Source organism: Python bivittatus, unplaced genomic scaffold (genome assembly GCF_059951505.1).
Source record: "Python bivittatus isolate LINGU-HERP-01145 unplaced genomic scaffold, Pbiv_v1 ctg000980_np1212, whole genome shotgun sequence".
Classification (NCBI taxonomy): domain Eukaryota; kingdom Metazoa; phylum Chordata; class Lepidosauria; order Squamata; family Pythonidae; genus Python; species Python bivittatus.
In genome coordinates this window covers 40414390-40435711 of record NW_028277125.1, presented here as the reverse complement: position 1 = coordinate 40435711, position 21322 = coordinate 40414390, and the positions used below count along the sequence as shown (strand labels likewise).

General features: G+C 36.3%; 1 protein-coding gene across 2 annotated transcripts in view; it reads left to right on the top strand.

The window, feature by feature from the left end:
• The window catches only part of PPP2R3A (protein phosphatase 2 regulatory subunit B''alpha), a 35989-nt gene extending 26697 nt beyond the window's left edge, over window positions 1–9292 (top strand). For both annotated transcript variants that reach the window (XM_007435037.3, XM_025171087.2), the window contains exons 11-14: window positions 1429–1604; window positions 2971–3089; window positions 7330–7436; window positions 8928–9292. In XM_007435037.3, the coding sequence (XP_007435099.1) occupies window positions 1429–1604; window positions 2971–3089; window positions 7330–7436; window positions 8928–9024 (499 nt within the window). In that variant the 3' untranslated portion in view covers window positions 9025–9292. The remainder of the gene's footprint in view (window positions 1–1428; window positions 1605–2970; window positions 3090–7329; window positions 7437–8927) is intronic.
• The last annotated feature ends 12030 nt before the right edge of the window (window positions 9293–21322 follow it).

Below are 21322 nucleotides of genomic sequence, written 5' to 3'. Positions count from 1 at the left end.
AATGGGACATCAGTTAAGGATATTAATAGCTTCTGGGGTTTGTTACAAAACGTTTTTCTTTGCCAACAGAGATCATCCCAATAGTTCTCTTGCTTTTTTTCACTCATCAAAGTGAGGGCAAGAAGAGTGGTTAGCAATGAAAATTAGCAGGCATTGAGCCTTTACCTCCTAACTTTACCTGAGAAAGCACTGAGCAACAAGCATAGAAAGACAGAGATTAAGAAATCAAAGAGTATAAGTCAATGATAGTTAAATCTGTGGTAGTATGTGTTTCTTCTTGGGCTGTGAATGAATGTGTTTTCTTGATTGTTTGCACGAAGAATAGAAAAGAGAAGCAAGAGACAACAGTGCACTGAAAATCACCAGCCAACAAGTTTATTGATTTTGATTATACTTTTTACATTTTTGGTGACAGAGTAAATATGAACATTGGGGTACATGAGGATAGGAGAGCTGTTTGTTTGTTTGTTTTTAATGTTAATATTATTTTTCTTTTTGTAAACTAATAACCACAGTGAGTAGAAATTATTGTGGAATGTGTTGTTGTTCCATGAGTCCCCAATCTCTTTCCAGTGTTTTTTTCCCTCAGCACTACTCCTCAGTTTGCTTTTTTGTGTGCTATGAGTCCATGATATAGTGCAAAATATGCACACACATACACACATTAATTATATATTTGATTTCACAATCTTTAAGTACATTTCTTCAGTTTGCATTTTGTGTACAATGATATATGTGAACTGTTAGGGCCCTTTTGTGTTACTTGATCGAACACTACTACCAATTCTTTGTCTGGAACTCAAGATCTTGAAGGTAATATGCTCCATCATGATTTCACCAGTTCTTTGCAGTTCTACCTTCCATGCCACTCCAGCCTGATTACCAGCCATAAAAGTAACACGAGAAGAGCCGTAAATAGGAGAGAACTTACCTGCAACAAGAGTATTTTATTGCAAAAATGATCTTTATTACAAAAGCCCTCTTCCAAGCTATTTATTTATTTATTCATTTGTTCATTCAATATGTACAGCCGCCCATCTCAAACCAGTGATTCTGGGTGGCAAACAGTCATAAAAACAAACAAGTTATGTATTCTCATGTTCTGCATGTTGTTTCTATCATATAAAACTTTTATCATGCTGCTAAAAGCAAACAGCTTTCCATCTGAAAACTCTCCCAAGGATACTGAAAGTCAGTTTTAGGATGGGAAAAGAATACAGAATTTTCTACTGAACAACTGAGAGTATTATATGTCTTAGCTCATGGTCTGAACTTCAAGGTACCACTTTCCAATGCAAGCTGTCATATGGGAAAATCCAGACAAAGCTTTAGTGTGCACATGAAAGCCATCCCAAAAACATTTGTTGCTTGAAAATATTACTTGCTACCATACTATAAAAAATACACCTTGATTCATCTGTTTTGTAGTATTGAATACTGGTTCCGATGCATGGATTTGGATGGGGATGGCACACTATCAATGTATGAACTTGAGTATTTTTATGAGGAACAGTGTGAGAGGATGGAATCTATGGGCATTGAGCCATTGCCCTTCCATGACCTATTGTGCCAAATGCTTGATCTAGTAAAACCAGAATATGAGGGTAAGAACTATTATATAATAATTCTCTCTTCCAGGTTGTTTGTTCTCTTTTGTTTTTTAGTAAATTTGATCACTATGGTGCTTTAAAGAGTTTTATCTCTTTACTGAAATATGGTCAAAAGTAGTTTTCATAGTAGCTTGTTAGTCTTTGCACCTTCAACCTGTTCTCTGATTAATGTGAAAAGGATCACAAAAGTTATCCTGATCCACCATACTATCTAATATGGAATTTTAGTTTAGTTACTCAGACATTTGAAGCAAATAGCAAATAGATGTGATGATTCAGTGCATAATAGGTACATTTATTACTGTTGTTTTTTAATGGGATAATAATTCCCTACGTTATGTAATGATCTATAATTTGGTATGAGTGATCATACATTTAGCCACAGATGAGGCACAATGCTAATTAACTCAACACACATCACTCTGAAAGCAATAATAGTAAGCCTCTCCACATAGGCATTTTTGAAAGGCATATGACAAAATGCATTGACTTCTTTTGGTTAACTTATCTGAATTCATTCTTAGCAGTCAACCTTATAAATGCCTTCACCAAGAACAAAAGTCCTCAATTCTAGCAAGTAATTATCTTAGTTGGAATCGGCCTGGTCAGTTCAATCTATCTGGGAAAAAATATTAGCAATGCCCCAATTTAGGGAGGTGAGGGGGGCAAGGCTCAGTGGCACTGCTTTTCATTGGTTCTTTGGAATGTCCTCCCAGTAGACATCCAGTTGGCTCCCACTCAGCCTTCCAGAAACTGCTCAAAACAGAGCTCTTCCAGTGGTCATTCTGATTTGGTTTGGGTATAGTTTGGTTTTGTTAATTTAACTTTATTCTCTGTTTTTCATTAGTTTGCCAACCTTTTATTTATATACATTTTGTTTATTGTTTCTTATGTATCTTATCTATAAACCACCAAGAGTCCTTAGGAGTTTGGGAGTCTATTAATAGTAATGATGATGATGATGATGATGTTAGAACCAGTATCTATAGTTATTCTACTAACTGTAGCTACATTTCAAAGCATAGGTAAGAAGTCTCTTTGTTTAAACACAAGTCAACCAACTTGCTTGGCATCTATAGAACATGAAATTTTACATGATTATTCATGGAAAAGGCTTGTGAGAACTTCACATGATCAGGTTGGCACACACTGGTTCAACCTGAGTGGACAAAATCAATCAACTTGTCTTGGAACTAAACCTGCTAAGAGAACATGTGACTCAGCTTTGAAAGATGCTCTTACTCTCCTTTACAAATCTTTAAATACCCATTGTTTTGTGATCTATGAGCTAGGGGCTTTTTTGTCCCAATCCACTAAGAACTGTTGACTGCTAGTAAAATAATATATGCTGGTTTTTCAGGAAGAGTTACTCTGCGAGATTTGAAGAGATGTAGAATGGCTCATGTATTTTATAATACATTCTTTAACCTTGAAAAGTATCTGGACAATGAACAACGGGATCCATTTGCTGTGCAAAAGGTATAAAGCAGCTCTGTTTCAAAGTAATGATTACTTAAAGGAAAAACTAGAATTTTATAGAGAAAGTGACAGGAATATTAACATTTTCATGAAATTGAACAGGTATGGCCAGTAGTATAAAATCCAACTAAAAGCAGTTCTTTCCATCATATACCTAATAACTCAGAAAAGACATGGGTTAAAATAGAGTAAATGATGCTAATATTTGCAGCTGAACATTAGGGCAAGTGCACATTGCATTATACTCTTAGGACCCAGGGCAAATTAGCCATTGCACTATGAACTGGCATACATTTCTGCACCTCATACTAAGCTGAAATTATTACACCTGGTTGCTTGATCTCATTAGTGGCAAAGCCTGAACCCATTGCAGTTGGTGACAATTTGGGGTAGTTTTTAATTCACTGGAGGTGAGTTGTACATGTTGGAGCAGTGCCGTACTGCAAAGGGCATTATTAAATTTCATTTTGACACTTAGGTAAATTCCTTGGTGGGAAGGAGGGAGGATGGAAGAAGATGAAGTATTGAATTTAGTGATTGATATGTCTGTTCTGAAATCAAAGTAATCTTTGGAACAAAACTATCATTGATTGCCCCAATTGCAGCCTTCTGAATTGTTTGCGAAATCATGATTTGTGGAGAAAGCTCTATATTGCTTTCAGTCATGCCTCATGGTCAGCCTCCTCTGACTAGGACTTGGTGGTAAATCACATAGCTTTACAGCTCACCTTTACTCCTACGCTAAACTTCACAGACAATTCAGCTAGATAAGAATTTTATTGCAAACAAGAGTGAAGAATGAAGCCATACGAAACGGTTGATTGCCTGCTGCCAGTGAGAGTGCAAATACCCACAGTAGTTTAAATGCATGGCTCCCCTCCCCCTTGGAATGGTGCTTGGTGGTCTTGAAGCTGAGTAGTTGTCATATATTTACATAATTTCCATATATGGGCTGAGAACTGTAAGCTCCATCTTCAACTCTCACACTCATTTAGATTCTCACTGGGTGACTTTAGATGTGAGAGATTGAGGATGGAACACATTGACAGTGAATCAGCTAACAGCTTATCTCATAAATGGCAACTCAGTGCAAATAGGGAGAAATCTAATTAAGTATATACCTTGACTAAGTATATAATTATAAATGAGACTGGGAAATTCATCTAATTTCCAAGATTCTGTATTTACCCCAGAAAAGCATTACAAGATATTTTATTGAAATCTCTGTAGATCTTGCTTCCTTGGTCTTGTGTACCTATACGTTGGGCTAGTCACTCTCTCTCACCCCAAATTACATCACATGGTAGCGGTTGTAGAAAAAAACAGGAAGAAGGAACATTATATATCCTGTCTTGAACTCCTGAATATAAGCCAGGATATCAATTCCATGCATGCATGAATTATTTATTTATTACATGCCTAAACAAACTTAGACATCTCTCTTCTTAGAGTGTGTTCATGTAGCAAACATTATTAGTTAATATGATAACATGTGATCATTAATCATGATCAGGGGGTTTTCTATGGTTAAATGTGTCATAAGAACCCACAACAATACCATTTCCAGTTAATATTAAAGCCATATGACATTGGTGAAAAGGTAGCAGTGTATCTGTGTTTGCATATTTAATATAATGATTTAATGTGTTGTGCAAACTCTCAAAATTGTTTCATTTGGAAGGATCTTGGATAGCAAGATCAAAAATACTCTGCAGCCTTTTCCTTAAGGCAGAGATTTAAAATCTTTAAAGCAACTTCTGTATCATGACTAAACTAATTTTTTAAATATAATGATGAAGAATCTGGAGCACCTCTTTAACATTTTTAAATACAATACTGTGCAAAGGTTTTAGTCAGGTGTGAAAAACTGTAAAGTAAGAATGCTTTCAAAAATACATATTGTAATTGTCTGTTTATCAATTTACAAAATGCAAAGTGAGTGAACAGAAGAAAAACCCAAATCAAAATATTTGGTGTGACCACCCTTTGGCTTCAAAACAGCATCAATTCTTCTAGGTACACTTGCACAGAGTTTTTGAAAGAACTTGGCAGGTAGGTTGTCCCAAACATCTTGGAGAACTAACCACAGATCTCCTATGGGTGTAGGTTGCCTCAGATCCTTCTGTCTCTTCATGTAATCCCAGACAGACTCAGTGATGTTGAGATCAGGGCACTGTGGGGGCCAAACCATCACTTCCAGGACTCCTTGTTCTTCTTTACGCTGAAGATAGTTCTTAATGACATTGGCTGTATGTTTGGGGTCGTTGTCCTGCTGCAGAATAAATTTGGGGCCAATCACGCGCCTCCCTGATGGTATGGCATGATGGATAAGTACCTGCCTGTATTTCTCAGCACTGAGGACACCATTGATCCTGACCAAATCTCCAACCCCATTTGCAGAAACGCAGCCCCAAACTTGCAAGGAACCTCCACCATGCTTCACCGTTGCCTGCAGACACTCATTATTGTACCGCTCTCCAGCCCTTCGGTGAACAAACTGCCTCCTGCTACAGCCAGATATTTCAGATTTGGACTCATCGGTCCAGAGCATCTGCTGCCATTTTTCTCCACCCCAGTTCCTATGTTTTTGTGCATAGTTGAGTAGCTTAGCCTTGTTTCCACACTGGAGGTATGGCTTTTTGGCCGCAATTCTTCCATGAAGACCACTTCTGGCCAGACTTCTCCAGACAGTAGATGGGTGTACCTGGGCCCCACTGGTTTTTGCCAGTTCTGTGCTGATGGCACTGCTGGACATCTTCCAATGTCAAAGGGAAGTAAGCATGGTGTATCTTCCATCTGCTGCATTAAGTTTCCTTGGCCAACCACTGCATCTACGGTCCTCAATGTTGCTCATTTCTTTGTGCTTCTTCAAAAGAGCTTGAACAGCACATCCTGAAACCCCAGTCTGCTTTGAAATTTTTGCCTGGGAGAGACCTTGCTGATGCATTACAACTACCTTGTGTCTCGTTGCTGTGCTCAGTCTTGCCATGATGGATGACCTGTGACATGAAACTCTCTTCCACAACCTCACCTTAGTAGCAGAGTTTGGCTGTTCCTCACCCAGTTTTAAGCCTCCTACACAGCTGTTTCTGTTTCAGTTAATGACTGTGTTTCAACCTTCATATGAAATTGATGATCATTAGCACCTGCTTGGTATAATTGGTTAATCATACACCTGACTCTAATCCTACAAGATCCCTGACTTTGTGCAAATATACAAAGTGTGCAAGTGTAAGAATTGATGCTGGTTTGAAGTCAAAGGGTAGTCACACCAAATGTCGATTTGATTTGGGTTTTTCTTCTGTTTGCTTACTTTGCATTATGTAAATTGATAAACAATTACAATGTATATTTTTGAAAGCATTCTTTCTTTACAGCATTTTTTCACACCTGCCTAAAACTTTTGCACAGTACTGTATACAGCATGTAATTGACCTGAAGACATGCTGAGTCCAATCCAGAGATCTTTTTAAAAGTAATTTAATCTTTACTTTCAGGGCTGGATCTCCAGTTTGCATTTTTTTGAATAGGTAGTCCTCAGTTTATGACAGCAATTGGGACCCAAATTGCCATTACTAAGCAATGTGGTCATAAAGTGTAATGTCATGTGATTGCATCACTTAGCAACAGCAGTCCCAGTTACCATTGTTAAGTGAGGACCTCACATGACCACAACTTCCAACTTCCTACTGGCTTCCCCATTGACTGTGCTTGTGGGAAGCCAGCAGGGAATGTCAGAAATTGCGATTGTATGACTGTGGCTCACTGCCTCATAATCATGAGCCAGGCACCAAGCACCCAATTCGCAATCACATGATTGTGGGGGTGCTGCGATGGCCAGAACTCCGAGGGCTGATTGTAAGTCTCCCTCGTTCAGTGCTGTTGTAACTTTGAATGGTCGCTGAATGAATGGATGTAACCCAAGAATTATCTATACATGTGGATCTGACTGTTTAGCTGAAATGAATGGTAATTAAGAAAGTCTTGATTGGCTTGTCTAAATTCAGATATATACAAACAAGAATTGTTAGTCTTTAATTATTTTGTATGTTTGAACAGAAACTTACCATAATATTTGCAGGACATTTCATTTAGAGATAATTACCAAAAAAGTATGTAATGATTTTCCTTTAAATGCTTACTAATACTTTATTACCTTATTTATTGCAGCTGTCTACAATTATCATAATCTAACAGACTTGTTTGGTTTCATCTGTTTCTTTCTAATCCATTTATTAAGGATGTTGAAAATGATAGTCCAGAACCCTCTGACTGGGACAGATATGCTGCTGAGGAATATGAAATTCTTGTAGCCGAGGAGTCTGGCAATGTACAGTTACAAGAAGGGTAAGCAAAATCAACTTAAAGTTGCTGTTCCAAGAAGTTCTGAAACTCATTATTGAAACTAGAAGATAATGTTTTTTTTTTTAAATAAGGTTCAAATGACAAATGTATTAAAGCAGAGAAAATTATGTTACTAAGAATAAAAATCTGATGGCTAATTAAACGTCTAACCAGTGGTAAGATAAAAAAAGAAGCCTAACCTCGCAACCCCACTCCCTAGGCCTTGCAAAACATCTGCAGTCCTTACCATTCCAGGGTCAGTGGCAGTCCCTGGAAGTTATTTTGAATGCACAGTAGGAAATCTTTACCAGCCCTATGACTAAAATAATTCCTCCCAATGTTTGCAGTAGGATGGAAATATTAAAACAAAATCCTGATGAAGTTAAAAAAGAAACAGATTAAATGACATGCTCAGGTGAAAAGATTTTGGATATTTTAGAGGCTCTGACCTCAATCCACAGTAGAAGGTAGGACTGTTCTGTTTGCAACTAAACTTGGAATGCTAATGTGAATGTTTGGTAGTGCCTTGCCTACCTTGGCTGATTTCAAAATGCTAAGCATGGTTTGACCTGGTTATTATTTGGAGGGAAGGCCATCAGGACCATCCATTTAATGCTAGACTGGAAAGTTGAAAAAAACATCATGGAAAAAGAAACTGGCTCATCATGAGGAAGCTCAGCCTTGATTCATTTATTTACAGACTAATTTTGGTAAGATGGAATGAAGATGGGCAGTATTTCAGAGCAGCGTAGTTATTTTGGAAACACCCTGTCTGTTACCAACCAAATATACTTTTCTTCTCCAGCACTCCTAATAGAGATATCCTGTTATGCCATGCTTATTCTAGAGACCTAAGAATAATCTGTGTTCTGGGAACCTGCACATTCTCCTTCTCTAACCCCCCTCCAATAAGGAATGACATGTCCATACACTCTGAGAAAGATCACTTACAAATGTGAGAAAAGTGAGATGAATGAGCAGCATTCATCTTAGAAGCTACTTTATCTCAGGGGTAAAGAGGAACTATCTTCAAATGCAGTGTGCGTTTTCCTGTACTGTTTGAGCCCAACTCTTGTTGAACTATCTCTTCCTTCTAAAGCAGTTATTTGGGGAATGGAAGGATTTTCCTTATTAATTTTGCAAAACATATACTGTGTCAATATAGATATATATGTACATGCACATGCATATACCAAAAAAATGAGAAAAATAGGTAGACAGTGAGGAAAATGGCTATAAAAACATTTGCAATTTTTACATTTGAATGTTATGCTGAATTATCACAGCCTGTATCCTGAACTTTATTTTCATATGAGTCCTTTACTTACATTTAACTATTGGCCTATAATTCAGACTTGCTTGTCTTTAGGTTTCATAGGGCTATGCTTTTTATAGTATACTTGTCTTCATATATTCTAAAATTAGTATCATTTGAAAACTAGAAATTGATAGCCATACTATTTCATTGTTAATCTCTTTATTCATTTCTTGTAGTTCCTTTGAAGATGATTATGAAACAGATGAACTCTTATCTCTGTCTGAAATTGGAGAAAAGTCAGATAATTTAGTTATTTCGGATCTTTCAGCATAAGAATGCAGATTTATCCCTAGAGTCTACCATTATTAAATGGAAGAGTCTTCAGTTCTTACATTTGAAGAAATAATGTTTTCTTTGACAAAGCTACCAACATCTGAAACAGAAGCAGAGTTATACAAGATTTATTGTTTCTCCAATGTGATAATTTTCCTAACTATTGGGGTATGCATAGAATGTTTGTGCAGGCATTCATAGAACCTATAAGGAAACAACAAAGACTGGATAAAGGTGAAAAGGTTCATGTAAAAAAAAAAAAAAAGAATTTAAACCAATAAATTCTTGAGGCTTTTTTTTTTTCATTTTGGATTCTTCCTCCTCCTTTCATTATTTAGAAACTACCTTCATTTTCTTTCTTGTCTTACAATGTAATTGTATACTAATGTTCAATTTTTAGATGTATCAGAAATGCCTGTCAGTTTCTAGGTTATTTCTAGCTCACTGTAGATATTTATATACATCATAGAATATCGGAATAATGATAATTTAATATGGGACTTTCAAGAGTTTATTTAAATCTAATACCAAGTTCTTGTTTCTTTGTTTTAAAATATAATATAGAAAAGAGATGGCCCCTTGATTTTCATGGCTGGTCTTAATGGGAATTTTTTCTTTTATTAGAATTCTTCCAAAAAAGCATTCATGTCTTAGGAAATGCAATAATCCCTCTGTAAAAGAGAAAATGCTATATTTTTCTAAGCATAATCAAGGAGGTGAATGACCTGAGATTCATGGCTGATAGCAAAGCCCTACCAAATTATAGCATTTCAAATTGAAGTATAGAAAATGAGGATCAATTGACAAAATGGGTGCAAACTCTTCCAAGAATAAACAAAAACCAGGTAAAAAAATAACATTTACAAGACAGGTCCAGGAAAATGCAGTTAGTATCTCATCCCCTACCCATTCTTTTGAATCTCATTCTTCAAAATATTTTTTTAAAAGCTAAAAGGCAATCCCCATTTGTATAAAGGAAGCATTTACAGTAAATTGTTTAAATGTTTCTAAGTGGCATAAAATTGGTTTTCTCCTGAGGTAGTATGTTCCCTTTCAGTGAAGGTCTGCAAATGGAGGCTGGATGGCCATCTGTTGAAAATGTTTTAGCAAATTCAGCACTGAGTAGAAGATTGGATCTGATGACCTCAGAGGTCCTTTTCATTCTATGATTCTGTGCTAATACAATGCCATAGTGGCAACAGGTACAACCTGCCTTAGAATTGACAATGAAGACATTGAAGTGATAGATAGCTTCTGTGTTTTACGGTCAACCATCAACAGTAAAGGAACAAGCAATCAAGGAATACGTCACAGACTAGCATTTGGTAAAGTAGCCATGAAGGCCTTGGAAGAGATACTCAGATGCCAGGATGTGTTTATACCTACAAAGATCAGAATAATGCAGGGAATGGTATTTCCTGTGACATTTTATGGAAATAAAAATTGGACTTTGAAAAACAGGATAGAAAAGCATATTGACGCTTTTGAACGTTGGTGTTGGATAAGGCTTCTTAGAATACCATGGACAGCCAAGAAAATAAACCACAAATGGATCATCAAACAAATCAACACAGAGTTCTCACTTGAGGCACAAATGACCAGGCTCAGACTATCCTACTTCAGATGCATTATGCAAAGACCTAGTTCTCTAAAGAAGGTGCTAATGCTGGGAAGGGTGGCCAGCAGCTGCTTACAATGGCGATGGGTGCATTGTTGGAAGACCTGAAGGAGCAGGTTAGGGACAGATCGTCATGGAGAAAATCTATATGGTCGCCAAGAGTTGACAATGACTTGATGGTGTATAATCATCCAATCAATCAGTATACACTGACATTACATGCAACAATAGGAATATTGTAGTTTAATGTTATGGATAAGCAAATGTTCCTGATGATGAAATGCTTCAGTTCAGGAACTGGGAAAGTATGACAGTCCACAAGCACACATTAAGTGGTATTATAAAATATATGAATTGTACATGAGAAGACTTTTTGTGAGAAGACTTTTTGTTCAGTCCTGCAGGTTAGTTTTTTATTGGATAATTTTTACAAAGGCACCTGGTTCACCATCACTAAAAATCTATAAGAACATAACTCTTTGAAATGCTTTTGCAGCATATTTTAATGCCAGCATGTGTAAGGATTTTTTTGTGTTCTGAAAGCACTATTGATACATTTTTGTCCATTTCTCACGTTGTGGTGGAACAGATTAAACTCAATTTCCTTTGAAAGACACGTTTTGCATCCCAGTCTTTAAAGTACTGCCTTAATTTAAGCTATTGAATATGAGCATACTTTAGGCAAATTGAATAGGTTAGGAATTATAATGTTCAATTTCTAAGTGCTCAGATTGTTTCTGATAACAATACTAATGATCATGCATTGTGGGGAAGACACTGAAGAGAGTTTATTTTTCCTATGTGTGTATCTGTCTATATATAGCATACAGAGTTACCTTGAGTACTCTGGGTAGAAAGGGATGATGATGATGATGATGATGATAGCAGCAGCAGCAGCAGCATAGTCAGTGTAACTTATCCTTTACAGTTTAACTTACATGCTAAATCTGAACTAGAGTTGAGCTTCAGGATTCAGTTTAATGCCAGGAGCCAGCTATGGAATATCTACAGTAATAATCAGTAAGAGTCAACATTAGTGTTTAACTAGCTTATTGATGTAGAATATGATTCTCATTTAGGCTGTGAAAGCTGTTTCATATCCCTAAGAAGATGTAAGGCTTTATAATTTTCTGGGTTATAAATCTATGTGGGTTGGTCAATGTTGGTCAAGGCAATTATAGGAAAAATTTCAAATTCAGTATCCAGCAGGTTCCAGCTATTTCTAAGAAAGCTATAGTCTGAAACCCTGGAGGACCACTACTAATTAATTTAGATAATATTCAGCTAGATGGACCTATAGCTATTTCTAAGAAAGCTATAGTCTGAAACCCTGGAGGACCACTACTAATTAATTTAGATAATATTCAGCTAGATGGACCTATAGCTATTTCTAAGAAAGCTATAGTCTGAAACCCTGGAGGACCACTACTAATTAATTTAGATAATATTCAGCTAGATGGACCTATAGTGTAAGACAAGTTCCAGTATGATGTACCTTTTTTACACTACCAAGTATTTTTCAATAAAATCCTATGTAGTTGGAATTAGGAAGAAAAGTTTGGCTTCAAGGGCTTAGTCTATTGCACCTTATTTTAAAAATTAAATAGCCTATTGTGATTATCACAGTACTAATAATCAGCATATATTTTTAATAGTGCTGAGTCCACTTTAAAAATGTTTTTTTCTCCAAGGATTACTAACAGGGCAGCCTTGAAAATAGAGGCTGCTATAAAAGATCTGCAATTTTAAAAATAACTTCAGTAATGTTTTAATTCCAAGCAAAGTGTTATAATCAGAACAATTCTAAAACCAACTAGAAATATATTTCTGAAGTAATAACAAATATAGTTTTCTCTACAGCACAGGGAAAAAAATCAAGCCATTATCATTAGCTTCTTTTGAATATGGGCTGATAAATGGTAAGTATAAGAAGGAAAAAGGAAAAAAAAACCCCAAATATAAGTAGAGTTATAGAGAATCCACTTTATGTAAAGAATCTAGTAATAAGAGTTCTCACAGTCTATAGTTTATACAAATTAAGAATGGCAGATTTATCTAAGGCTACTGTTGAGAAAAGTTGCCTCTGAATAAGGCTTTGTCATACCTTTCAATAAATTGTATGGGATCTAGAAAAACTCTTCTTCCCTTTGTACCCCTCATATACATTTCTACTGCTTCTCTTTTCTATAAAAGAGGGCTGATGAAATACAGGTAAGAGAGTGAACAGAAACTCCATGCTTAAAATCTATGGCTCCCTTGGTGTTTTCACAATGGTGGTGACAGCAATGTATCATAGATTAGTGTGAAGGGCTCCTCTGGAGAATCGGGTTCTTTTGGTACTCTGCACCTCAAATCCAGAAACCAAGGGTCAGTATATGAGTTGCCTCCAATCTTTGCTCGATGATTTAAGGGCTTTTTTCTCCAGCTTCCTGACATGTCTTGTTTTCTTGAACTATGGCAGGACTTAATATGTTTTTGGTTAACATTAGCACCTCTTTGCTGGAAGCATGTAAAAGCTTACAACAATTATATTTTGTTCTCATGCCAACCTATACTATTTCACCATCTAAACATATATTAATATACATTATTTTGATTTGGATGCATTTTCCTCAATCATTTATACATTTGAGAATTTGGGATCCATAAATGCTTCCCTTAATACTGTCTAATTGTTAGGAAAATTATTTAGTTCTGTGCTCATTTCCCTAGTATATTTGATGTAGTCTCAATATATTTGTGCCAGCTTTACAGTTTAATACTAAGTATCTAATAAACTCTACAAAAACTCACCGATTTTTTTCTATAGTGCAGAAAGTGATAATACACATTAATTTATTGTACATGAAACACTGGTAAAGTGAGTTGACAAATTCAACAACTATTTTTTTTAAGGGAAGTGACTGACATGATCCAAACTGGAATTAATACTGCTGTATACTGAATTTGGTTTGGCTTGCATGGGGAACCAAGCTCAAGCTCTTATAATTTTTACTCTGAAAAACGTTACTGTATTATTGTAATTATTCTAATCAGGAATTATTCTATTTTGAAATACCTTTCTACAGTTTATCTGAAGAACACTGTTTTAGGGAGAATTAAAACACAGCTTCTTAAGCACAATTTGCTTAAATTTCTCAAAACTCTTGGACATTTTAAACTTCTTTTGCTAGCAATGCTGTTTCTATTGTAATTGTTCCTATTACACTGATGTTCTAAAGGCATCCCTTTATCATTCACAAAATCCCTTTGTTTATGCTAGACGCAAATGTGTAGATAGAGATAATCTGGATAGATCATTGTAATCCTGCCTGCCATAACCTCATCATCAAATATCAGAGGCCATTGTTAGCATTATTACACTTGAAGCCAAACACATATATTAGCACTGTATTTGACAGAAGTGATGTGTTGCTAGGTTACTTTCATAAGATATTGTGTTCAAAAACATGGAAAAAGTGAGTTTTTGCTCTTATGGGATGTTTTAACCAACCAGAACAATAACTCCATACATTTTATTTCCAGTTCTGCAGATTCCCAGCTATACATCACGACTGCAGCTTGTTGTTGAAACTTTTTATATGTGAAAAGTTATCTTGTTTAATTTTGACAATAGTTTATAGAAATTATTTTCTGCCAGATCTTGAAAATTCTTCTTTGCTTTTGATGCTGTACATCAGTCCTTCTGCCTGAAGAGCAGAAATAATAACACCTACCTCATAAGAAAGGGATTAAAATAATTCAGCTAGCTATATTTTATAGATATTCCTCTCAGTAAAGGGCTCAAGCAGTACTTGGTTAGTAATGCATACAGTATCTTTTCCTATTGAAAAAAATGTCTTCCATTAATTGAAGTGGAATGAATGGGATGGTTTGGCTTTTTTAGAAAAAAGGATGCTACAACTGGTATCTAGTTTTTATCCAGGGCTTAATTTTTAAAGGAGCAGCCAGATATTTTCTACTGGGGGGGGGGGGGAGATTGCCACTAAGAGACAGTATTGTGCAAAGGATATAGACCATGCTGAATTATTCCAAGCGGTATCAAGTCTATTAATAAAAATAATAGCTGGAGAATATAGTTCGACCTAATTCTCCAGATTTAACATGAAAACTATTCTAAGGTAGCTTTAGAGCATCATGCATAGCTTTCAAAGACTAGGTACAATGCCAAAAATGATTTGTTCTGTATGTTCAAAATCTAAGTATATTAAGTAAAAATATTTTACTTAAATATTTAAGCACAGAGATTATAAAACTAAACAAGGATGAATCCTTGTAATTAATGCTTATTCATGTATCTTAATATGCTTTGTTAAATATTAACATTTGTAGAAATTTTAAGAGATAGAAAAATTGTGAAACTTGATTGTTACAGCTGGTCAAAAACTACTTACTGGCTTTGCTTTAGCTCTTTGTATTTTTCCTTTTTGCAATTAAAATATTTATAAAACTAATGGATGTTATTTATTCTCCATTTCACAATAGGAATTATGGAGACAGAAATAACTAGAAAGGCAAAACGGAGTTGACACTTACCCAGAATCAATTCTCACTGAAGTGGACATACTTCTGAAGAGAAATGCATAGGGTTGTAATATTTGTAACAGAATTTGAAATCAGTTTAATAAAAATTACCATTTGAAATCAGTTTAATAAAAATTAATCTGTGACATTTGATAGAAGGGAGTATCTAATTTTAAATTGTGTCTTGTAAAATGTGCAAACAGTTTAGAACTACATGTTTAATATTGAAAACATTTCCATTGCCTTTTTGTCAATTTAATTTCAGAAAAAGAAAGTTGCAGATTGCCATTACCAACTCCCACCCCCACCATCCTTGTTCTGCAATTCTAAATCCACTTACTAGGCAATGAGAGGAATCTAAATTTAAGTCATGTTCAATAAATTAAATGGGACGTGCCATGACTAAAATTTCTATTGATTTCAAAGTGTATAAATATGACTTAAATTTGAACCTAACTCTAGTAATTTATTCCAAGTAAACAAGCATACAGTACAGCACATCGCAAGGTTTTAAATTTGAACGCATGATAAAAGCCTTGTCTAACATAGCTTCTGGGGTACTATGATGAGATCTTACAGACCTTCCTGGCACTTTCCCAGCTGATCCAAGAATGAGCAATCATCCCAGGAAACTGGCATTACTTTTCCTGTATGATGTCTTCCTGAGCTGCCTTCCTGAGTTTTCTTATTTGTCTTGAAATTGTAGGCTGTTGGACAGGAATTACAGGTGAAGTTCAATCAGATCAAGTAATTGTTTGAACATCAGTGCTATGAGAGCACTAAAGAAATCTACACCTGTCCAGTGCTTTCCAGTAAAACTATGTGGGGACTTCAGACTCACTTCTGATTGTGATGCCATTCCAATAGAAGAAATAAACCATGTTACTAGTTTATTATTGTTTCTGAAATTTCATATTTTTTAATTAAGGTACAGACGAACTTTGTTTTTCTGTCAATGACTACCTCCCTTCATGGATCATTTGTCCAAAGCCTCAGCTTTAGCATGGCTAGAGCTAAAATACATGGAGAAGTTTCTTTCCTCAACCTTCTTTCCTTTACCTCTTCCTTTCTACCCAATGGGCTGCTGGAAAATGCTCTTGCCAGAGAACTGTACTGGTATTTTGAACTGTATTTTGCAAATCAGATGTTAGGCTGCAGCCTGTCATACCAGATAAGTGAACTATTTAGAAGGGTTTGGGGGCTGACCTGAGTATAGGGGTCTTATACATCATCACTAATTGAAGATGGAATCCTAAACACACTAGGAAATAGACCCTATTGAACATAGTGAAGCTTAATGTAAACCAAACAGTTACTGGCTAGGTTTGCATGGCATACTGAACCACAAGCTAGACTTAAACATTTTAGTCTGTGGAAGTACAGCCAAATGGGTATTGTATGTTCAGTGTTGTGCTGTACTGGAGAGAAATCCCATCCCAAGAGAGTCATACGCTAAAATCTGATCTGTCAATCAAATCTAAACCTCCCAATCTATATAGTGGACAGAAACCATCAGAACCCAAGAAAATAACATTCTGAAGAACCAGTTAGTAGCAGGAAAATTCCCCTTTCAGGTGGCCTTTAAGGAGAGGACAGAGAAAGCTCCCAGGAGGGCAAGAGAACTGTTTTTTCCTGGCTGGCTCAGAGCCAAGTAAGCTAAGCTCCAATTTCCAGGAAATTGGAGAACCAAGAATATAAGTCTGAAGAACAGTTGAATTTATTTTATGCAATGATCTAAGCTGCTGGGGATTTGTTTATCTTTGCTTTTACTGTATTTTGTTATCCTGTGTCTTGTTTCCTTTTTTGTTCTGTGTGTATATTTCTGAGTGGAGAGGCAGTCAGCTGATAAAGACCTCATCAAATAGTTGTTTGTCTTGTTTCCCTTCCTCACATTTGGCTATACTTCCACAGACTAAAATGTTTAATTCCCTGACCTTGATATACATAATAAAACGCTTGAATGTAGCTACTGAATCAGCCACTCATTTTCAGAAGACTTTAGCATGCTCCTCATTAGGCAAAGTTCTGAGAAAAGTCAGAGGTTCCACTGTTCTCCTTGAAAACTAGAGATGGATTTTGTCTGAAATAGTGGATGGTGAAGCACACCAAATAGGAGCATGGAAGGTGTAGTATGAGGCTATAGAGACTCTCTTGTAAGTGCCATGGGGCTTAAACCACCATATTCCTGAGCATATGTGTGCAAGTGCTTTGTGCATTACATGTATAAATCAAAGAAATTAGGTGAATAACATAAAATATGGCTAAATTAACCACAGATAAGTGAACCATGAAAACATAGCTGTAGTACTACATCATAATTCAAGCCAAATTGGATTATTGCCTGTAATTAATGCATTTAAGATTTCATTAATAAACCAATCATAGTTCAATTTGATTCTGGCTTTAACCCTGGTTTACTGCATAAACTACAACTAAGTCAGACGCCATGTTACGCCATAAATGATTTTTTACAAATCCCAATAGATGGATTCACAGTTATGCTAAACCAAATTATATTATGCAAACCAATTATATTATGGCATATAGTACAGTGTGAACTCAATTTCCTGGTTTAGAGTATAGTATCAATACTGATAAAAGACAGATGTATTTCTAATTTCCATGAAATTCAAGAGAAGTGATACTTTCTCTAAACAGTGTAACATGCTGGATAAGGTTAATAAATAAAAGATGAATCAAGACATGATATAAATGAAGATTATGGGCAGTTTAAGGGAAGTAGAAAATGTAATTCACTCTGTTCTCAAAGGAGCAATATCTAGAGGCTGTAAGAGCTCCTGATTCTAAACTGAGTAGCAACAGAGACCAGGGTTTTAAAAAAAAATAAACAAACTAGACTTGTCTCCATGATTACAGCAATATTCTTTATAGGGAATGGCTCTTTAAAATTTAAAACACTCTCTCAGCCTCAAAATCACTCCCCACCTCACCCTGCAAAATGGAAGTAATACTGATTTCATAGGATTGTTGTAAGGACTACAACTAGGTAATATATATATATGAAGTCCTATGGATATTTGAAAGAACAATACAAATATTTTTAAAACCTGGATGAACTTGAGGGAATATATTTATTTTTAAAATATATTTAAAATATTCTTATCCTTTTTATTTTAAAAAAAAAACATTAAATCACCATAGCTGCATGGCTTTTGAGTCTGCTTTACATGCTTTTAAAAAATCAAATCAGACAATCTTCAGGCACTTCTACATAGGAGTTTGTGCTATCTCAAATGATTCCAAATTTCTGTGTCCTCATACTATCACCACTACTCAGCAGATAAAAAAATATTTCCAGCTTGGCTTAGATAGCGGATCCAGAGTGGATAGGTGTGTAGAAGGGTGCTAGCAATTTCTTCTATTACCTTTTGTGTGGATTGAATAAAGGAGGATAATGGGATTTGTGTTGCTTTGCTTCAGAATCAGTTCCTTCCCCCTTCCCAAGGCAAACTTCTCAATATTCTACCTATTGCTTCTCAGCCATTTTAGTTGTGTATTGTGAGAGAGATTGGCTTCAGACAGTATAGGCTTAAACATGATGCCTGAACATAGCTAGAAAAAGTAACCATGATTAGCCTATGTGTCATCCAGATTCGCATCCAATGTCTAATTAAAATATTGATGAAATATTTGGTTTTAACAGTGGAGAGCTAGTACAACGTAACAGTTAAGATATTGGTCTAGGAATGTCTTGGAAGACTGGGTGACTTCGGTCAGTTGCTCTCTGAGCCCAGCCTACCTCAAGGGTTGTCATGGGAAAAAAAGGAGAAGAAAGCACTATATATAAAATACTGTGCAAAAGTTTTAGGCAGGTATGAAAAAATGCTGTAAAGGAAGAATGCTTTCAAAAATATATATTGTAATTGTTTTATGTTTATCAATTTACAGAATGCAAAGTGAGCAAACAGAAGAAAAACCCAAATCAAATTGACATTTGGTGTGACTACCCTTTGACTTCAAACCAGCATCAATTCTTACACTTGCACACTTTGTATACTTGCACAAAGTCAGGGATCTTGTAGGACTAGAGTCAGGTGTATGATTAACCAATTATACCAAGCAGGTGCTAATGATCATCAATTTCATATGAAGGTTGAAACACAGTCATTAACTGAAACAGAAACAGCTGTGTAGGAGGCTTAAAACTGGGTGAGGAACAGCCAAACTCTGCTACTAAGGTGAGGTTGTGGAAGAGAGTTTCATGTCACAGGTCATCCATCATGGCAAGACTGAGCACAGCAACGAGACACAAGGTAGTTGTAATGCATCAGCAAGGTCTCTCCCAGGCAAAAATTTCAAAGCAGACTGGGGTTTCAGGATGTGCTGTTCAAGCTCTTTTGAAGAAGCACAAAGAAACGGGCAACATTGAGGACCATAGACGCAGTGGTCGGCCAAGGAAACTTAATGCAGCAAATGGAAGATACACCATGCTTACTTCCCTTTGACATTGGAAGATGTCCAGCAGTGCCATCAGCACAGAACTGGCAAAAACCAGTGGGGCCCAAGTACACCCATCTACTGTCCGGAGAAGTCTGGCCAGAAGTGGTCTTCATGGAAGAATTGCGGCCAAAAAGCCATACCTCCAGTGTGGAAACAAGGCTAAGCTACTCAACTATGCACAAAAACATAGGAACTGGGGTGGAGAAAAATGGCAGCAGGTGCTCTGGACCGATGAGTCCAAATTTGAAATATCTGGCTGTAGCAGGAGGCAGTTTGTTCGCCGAAGGGCTGGAGAGCGGTACAATAATGAGTGTCTGCAGGCAACGGTGAAGCATGGTGGAGGTTCCTTGCAAGTTTGGGGCTGCGTTTCTGCAAATGGAGTTGGAGATTTGGTCAGGATCAATGGTGTCCTCAGTGCTGAGAAATACAGGCAGGTACTTATCCATCATGCCATACCATCAGGGAGGCGCGTGATTGGCCCCAAATTTATTCTGCAGCAGGACAACGACCCCAAACATACAGCCAATGTCATTAAGAACTATCTTCAGTGTAAAGAAGAACAAGGAGTCCTGGAAGTGGTTTGGCCCCCACAGTGCCCTGATCTCAACATCACTGAGTCTGTCTGGGATTACATGAAGAGACAGAAGGATCTGAGGCAACCTACATCCATGGATCTGTGGTTAGTTCTCCAAGATGTTTGGGACAACCTACCTGCTGAGTTCCTTCACAAACTCTGTGCAAGTGTGCCTAGAAGAACTGATGCTGTTTTGAAGGCAAAGGGTGGTCACACCAAATTTTGATTTGGATTTCTCTTCTGTTTACTCACTTTGCATTTTGTAAATTGATAAACATAAACAATTACAATATGTATTTTTGAAAGCACTCTTACTTTACAAATACTTTACAGCATTTTTTCACACCTAAAACTTTTTCACAGTACTATATATTACCTAGAGCTCCTGAGATGTCTGATATAAATCTAATAAATAAATGAGGAAATATATATATTTGGAATTTACAGGATGGAGGATTTCCCAGGTAACAAATCGGCACAAGGTAAGATTGGTCTTCATTCTCTAGAGGAATAGGAAGAAGTTAGCTAAGAACTGCAGTTTGATTTTTTTTTTTTTTTGATTCAGTCTAATTTCCTGTCTCTGGGAGTTATTGTCTTTTTACAAGCACTGTCACTGATTGTTACTATGCAATTTGCAGCCTCTTTAAATCAAAGTTGATTTTAAATAGGAACCAGCATCATTGTATAGTTTCCTTAGAAGCTTCTCTACTTTTGTACTGAAGGTCCTTTTAAGAAGCTGTGATTTGAGCATCCCTGTATTTTTATTTTCTCCACCACTGATTATTTTGTTAATTACTTTAAAAGAAATCTTTGCATCCTCTTTCTTAGTAAAGTTTGATTCTATTTATCTCTTGTGAGATTGGTTTATTCCTAAGACTGGCAAACTCAGGAAACAAGAACCACTTGGATTTCTGGAAAGATCTTTATTGCTAGTAGGGTAGTGTAACAGAATCTCGAAAGCCTACCAAATTCTAAGAGTTAGTTTGAATCTATTTTCCCTGAACTCCATAATCTCTTCTGTAACAGCGGTTTCCTCTCTTAACTGTCTTGCTGTCTCCACTGTGTTCTCAAGGTCTGTTAGGGATTCCACCACATGTTTTGTTTTGAGCCTCAGATCCCAT